A 6,346-nucleotide genomic window follows, 5' to 3' on the forward strand; every position below is an offset into this window, starting at 1 on the left:
TTCAAGCACTTGTATGAATATATGGAAAGAATTATCATTTTATTTTTCAAATTAACATGAGATTAATATGAGATTTTCATTTTTCCCAGATAATCCCAGTTTATATATTACTAATATATTACTAAGATAAATATCCTCATATATACTAGGAGCTTTTAATTTTTCCATTCCTTTGCCGCTACGCGAATTCTCTATATAATCTTCGGTTTGGGCCAACAGTAGCGATTTAGGTGGTGCTTGCAAATGTTCTTCAATGTTCTTCACCGCCATACTTTTCCACAATATGTTCCTTCGTCTGAAAAAAAATAAAATATATTATTGCACGGTTGTAATTGAGATCTCTAAATACTTTACGAATTTTTATATCTTTAAACAATTTGATGCAAGGTTATAAATTCAGCGATTAAAACGTTCTACATGTCGGGGGGGCAGATCAATGTCCCAATTGTATTCCGCGGACCCAACGGGGCTGCTATGGGCGTGGCAGCTCAACATTCTCAATATTTTGCGGCTTGGTATTCCCTTTTTTTACAGGTATGGCAGACTCGCATTTGTATGTATTTTTGATATGCAAAAATTGAAGAAACCCATATCTGTGTTTAAGCGAAAAATTGGGGCGTGTCTTGTTAGCCAAAAGCGGAAAGCGGTCAATGACACTACAAAGCCGAGCTAGTTATAAATAAGCTTTTGTGAAAATAACGCTCTTAAAAAATACCATCATTTTTTGTATAATTATATTGTTGTTGTAAAACTGGCACCGTGTATGATTATTGCTGCAAATTCTAATTTCTATTTACATTTGCCATGCACGTGCTATTGTTTACAGCAAAGTAAATTTTACGCTCAGAAACTGAATTTCTTATTCTCAGTATTTCTCAGGGCATCCATAAGAAATGTACAGCAGATTTGTTGCTGTAAAAGTAGTATCATGTGTATTTTATTGTTGCAAAATGTAATTTTCTTGATTAACTAGTTACGTGCGTATGGCGCTTATACGCTTCTTGTTTCCTCTTTCCTATTTCTAGAAATAAGAAATTTCTAGAGGAAACAAACCTTTTAATTTTTCAGCTTCAGTACCTTGACGGTGGACGATCCAATCCACGCCGTTGATTATCTCCTTTAATAAGTGAGTTTGCTGCTTTAGTAATAGTTAGACAGTCTGCTGGAAACGTCTCTCATTATTGACTTGCTTCTGAAGCACTTAATAGCTTATTTTCGTAAGAGATTTTGGTAATTCGCAGCCAATGCACATGTTTATTTGCTCACATTCTTTAGAAGAATTGTTGCTACTTCCTTTATTTGTAAATAACGATGCAAAATATGAGCACAGACAATGTAAGCTAAGCACTATTTGTTGAACGGATTTCACTGCTACAGCAATAATGCAAAATAAAGAACAAGTAAATTAAAAAAATAACTTAATGATGGCAATTATAACAGTAATAAAACTAACGGCGATATAAAAAATCAAAAAAAATTTATTAAAAAATAGTTTAAAAAATTCTTTCCTCTAAAGATGAAAATGAAAAAATAAAACAACAATGCATCAAAAAAAGCCGTAATAAACCCCAAAAATAATAACAATAAAAATAATCGCGGCGGACGCAAAGCTTGCGAAAACTGGAAACATTTACAGTTATTTTTCGCTTCAAGTGGTAAAAAATAGAAAAACCCCTTAGATACGATATCAAGGTGACATGATGAATCAGCCATATTCTGCATTGTCATCGCGGAGAATGGCAAAGAATGATGAGCATTGTTAGTTTTTATTTCTTTAAAGGCTTTTTGGCTTTTGATGATCTATTTGCACTAAATGATCATTTTATTCAGAAAAAAAGATGTTAATCCACACTTAATTCATGTAGGTGTCCCGTAACCTTTTTAAATTTTTTTTCAGTTGCACATAATCACCCGCAGAGTCGGGTAAATTTTCGAAATTGGTTATGTAACCAATTGATTATTCTCCATCAGACGGTGAGAATTCACCGATTGTTTTACTATTATTGTTCACAGAAGTTGAATTTATATTATCTGCATTGTCGTCTAATATCAAAATGCGCTTACGATTACGTAGCACAATCTTTTGAACCGTGCTCCATAGCTCTACAATTGAAGCAAGCATCGCCAAGTTTTGTCCTTTTCATATTGTTTTTTCTTCTTTGTGTTTTTTTGCGGGCTTTATGACCATCTCAGCAGTTTCAGAATAATAAAAAGAAAATGATGGTAAGGAGATGCCTATCACATGATGATTAAAACTGATTTGATGATGATGAAGTGATGATTATATATCTCGACTGGACGATTTTTAAATTTTAATAGTCAATTAAGTACCGTCCTTTCTATTATTTGTGTTTCTTCTATTAGTTTCATTGAAATTTTTATTCATAAATGCATATGTATGGTATTCTTGCAAATACAATGTCAATCTTCAAAAATTGGCAACTCTGACGGAAATTAAAGTAATGCTTGAAACTATATAGTTTCGTCTCTGTCGCACTGATTTCCGCCCTTTTTCTTTTTCGCTAGCTAAGCAGAATGCAGCAGAAAGTAAGTTTAATTTAGGAATATTTTTAATGTGAAATATTTTTAATTAATGTATAATTGAATTATTTCAGCGCAGAGAACCTATACATGCTGTGCAAGTATTCGGTCGTAAAGTAAGTGGTATTATAATCACAAGAAGGCGTATACACGTGTTTTTGTTGGCGTTTACTTGAATTTTGAACAAATGTTTTCTTTTTCATTCAGAAAACCGCTACTGCCGTAGCCTACTGCAAACGTGGTCGTGGTTTGCTAAGGGTTAATGGCCGTCCTTTAGATCAAATTGAACCAAAGGTGTTGCAATATAAATTGCAAGAACCCTTATTGTTGCTTGGTAAGGTGAGTGATGTGCGAAGAAAAAGAACGCATTTATACTTTTAAATGATGCAAATCTTATCCCGAAATTGACTTAATCCATAATGAAAATTAAATTTTTTCTGAATTTTTATGTATACTGAATAATTTTTTTTTTTTTTTACACAAGTGGCATGTTAATACAAATACATTTTTTTAGGAAAAATTCGCTGGTGTGGATATACGCGTACGTGTTAATGGTGGCGGTCATGTGGCACAAATTTATGCTATACGCCAAGCTATCTCCAAGGCTCTAATAGCTTTCTATCAAAAATGTAAGTTTTTCTATAATATCATCTTAACTTTTAGAGCCTCCTTATACCAGATTTTCGCTGGAGTTTTATTAAAAAATGAATTCCTCTGAAAGATAATAGTCAGGCAGATTAAAACAGGATTACGCATTTACCAACCAATATAGTTTTATATCCATAACATATTGGGTGTTGCGTTAACCACAATAATTAGTTTCAAACAGAGCAATTAAAATCTTGTTTGAAGAAAGTTTTTAGGTTAACCTAACAACGTCCGGATGCCGACGGTCGTAGGTCAAATTTGAGAATGAGCCTAAAGACATCAAGGGTTAAACTTATAATAGATATTATCACTAGGATTGCAAGGAAAAGATGGACATATTATTATACTCGAACTCTGAAGTAAGGCTTTGTTCTTTAAGTTTCCAATAACACACTAATAATTAGAAAAAGTTTTTGCAATATTGCTTGAAATTTCATTCGAAATCGCATTGGTGTTGGTAAGGAACACAAAAATTGCATACATTGGAATATAGTAGCCAATATTAGCAAAGGGAAGGAATTTCCTTCCCAGAGGTTGATTATATTCTCTCATATATACAGATTATTGTCTTGATGATATGTTTTAAAAACTTAGCCCTGTTTATACCAGATTTTCACTGGAGTTTTATTGAAAATGAATTCCTTTGGAAGATAGTAGTCAGGCAGATTAAAACAGGATTAAGCATTTACCAACCAATATAGTTTTATATCTATAACATATTGGGTGTTGCGTTAACCACAATTATTAGTTTCAAACAGAGCAATTAAAATCTTGTTTGAAGAAAGTTTTTAGGTTAACCTAACAACGTCCGCATGCCGACGGTCGTAGGTCAAATTTGAGAATGAGCCTAAAGACATCAAGGGTTAAACTTATAATAGATATTATCACTAGGATTGCAAGGAAAAGATGGACATATTATTATACTCGAACTCTGAAGTATGGCTTTGTTCTTTAAGTTTCCAATAACACACTAATAATTAGAAAAAGTTTTTGCAATATTGCTTGAAATTTCATTCGAAATCCCATTGGTGTTAGTAAGGAACACAAAAATTGCATACATTGGAATATAGTAGCCAATATTAGCAAAGGGAAGGAATTTCCTTCCCAGAGGTTGATTATATTCTCTCATATATACAGATTATTGTCTTGATGATATGTTTTAAAAACTTAGCCCTGTTTATACCAGATTTTCACTGGAGTTTTATTGAAAATGACTTCCTTTGAAAGACAGTAGTCAGGCAGATTAAAACGGGATTAAGCATTTACCAACCAATATAGCTTTATATCCATAACATATTGGGTGTTGCATTAAAATGAACGAAATAGTTCTATGTATACTTGAATAGCGAAGAAGATTAACCAATTTTTAACTACATCGGCTTGTCAAAAGTTTACCAAATCTCTTCAAATGCTTTAATATAAGAATGGTTTTTAAGATTAGGAGCCCATTATGCCAGATATTTGTTTGAAAAGCCTTTTTCTTACAAATGAGTTAGTCTTTAAAAATGGGCAAAATCAAATACCTTTCAACATTGCATAATTGAATTGTGGTGAAAGTTAACAATTTGAGTAATGTTTGATAACAACGTCCTTTGAGAGTACATATGTAAGAATTTCGAGTTTTTGACATTTTCTGTTTTTTTTTGCAGACGTTGATGAAGCTTCTAAAAAAGAAATTAAGGACATCTTGATACAATACGATAGAACTCTTCTGGTGGGTGATCCACGTCGTTGTGAGCCCAAAAAATTCGGTGGTCCCGGAGCTCGTGCCCGCTACCAAAAGTCTTATCGTTAAAGAAAATATTAAAATTTATCTGCTTTGTTTCATAAAGGGAAACATTTTTTTTAATCTTAAGAAATTTAAATAAAAACACAAGATGGATTTTTTTTATCTAATTAAGGATATATTGTTGTCTTTAATGTTTGTATTTAATATTTGACAGCGTGGGCAGCTTTCACTCAGTTGATCCTTTAATTGATGTCAGCGAGTCTGCATTCGATAGCGATTCTGTTGAATTCAAAGAGCGAGCAGAAAATGAAGTAGCAAAAGTAGCTGCGGAATTCCTTTTGTTTTTCCATTAGATGCTGCGATTGCTTCCTCCAATACTAATGGTAAGAAACATAGGTGACCTATGCGGGGATGGGGAAAGGGGATTTAATGAGGCGATGCGACACTTTATTATCGTTGATAATAATAAATATCAAAATGTATATTTGATCCATCCGCATTTTCTTCAAAAGGGATTGACTTTACGTTCTTCCAGCGCGTAGTGTATTCATACGTTTTCTTTTCGCCTCGGGTGACATAGCATTCTGATCGTTTTCGTCTTCATCCTCCTCTTGATCGACGTTATCATCTTCGTATATTTCGTCCTTTCAAATAAATTAAATAATTCGAAGAGGAAAAGCATTACAGTTAAATGTCAAAAATTCTACCTTGGAAACGACCACCGGTCTTAAAAACCAGCACCTTTTGCTTGTCTTCCTCTGAGTTCAAGAGGAAGGAGGAGGAGGCTGTTCAAGATGACGCCGCTATTGCTCTATGTTGACAATTCGCCGTCTTCAATATCCGCTTCAGCTTTTTTATCGCTCTCGATGTCACTATCAGAAGGTAAACGTTTACGAGAATGGTTACGTTTTTTAGAATTTGGACTTCCTTTATTCTCGGTGGTCGTCCTGCATTTCCTCTGTTGATGCTGTTCTTTTTCTCTATTTTCCAGCTCCTTGTCCTCGCATAATATTTTAAGCTTCTGTTGGTCAGTTACCACACCAAACTCGTCAAATATTTCCTCGTCATCATCGTGCAACTGTAGAAAAGAAATCCGCGTTTTCATCAAACATTCTGGCCTTTATTCTTACCTAATGCATTTTTATGTGTTCGACTTATATAAAGTTTTGAAAAACAATTTAAAAATAAACTATTTACGTAATTGTCACTGGTGACGTCCTAAATGGCTGGCTCCCCTTTAGGCCTACACCATTGTAAACTTACTTTAAAATTATATCAATGTTTATAATAATGTATATAATAATAGTTATTGTTTATATAAGGTATATAACAAAAGTTATTATTTGCAATAAATTCAAGACAGTATAAATATATATAATATATATAATTTAATAGAAATATATAATATAAATATATATAATATAATTT

General features: G+C 32.9%; 1 protein-coding gene across 1 annotated transcript; it reads left to right on the plus strand.

Moving 5' to 3' along the window:
* The first annotated feature begins 2,457 nt into the window (after nt 1-2,457).
* On the plus strand, nt 2,458-5,677 carry LOC119641183 (40S ribosomal protein S16). Its single transcript, XM_038039701.1, has 5 exons — nt 2,458-2,547; nt 2,616-2,657; nt 2,749-2,880; nt 3,056-3,170; nt 4,839-5,677. Exons 1-5 carry the CDS (start codon nt 2,536-2,538, stop codon nt 4,982-4,984), a joined length of 447 nt encoding a protein of 148 aa, XP_037895629.1. The 5' UTR covers nt 2,458-2,535; the 3' UTR covers nt 4,985-5,677.
* The last annotated feature ends 669 nt before the right edge of the window (nt 5,678-6,346 follow it).

Source organism: Glossina fuscipes, unplaced genomic scaffold, assembly GCF_014805625.2.
Source record: "Glossina fuscipes isolate IAEA_lab_2018 unplaced genomic scaffold, Yale_Gfus_2 147, whole genome shotgun sequence".
In the NCBI taxonomy this organism is placed as follows: domain Eukaryota; kingdom Metazoa; phylum Arthropoda; class Insecta; order Diptera; family Glossinidae; genus Glossina; species Glossina fuscipes.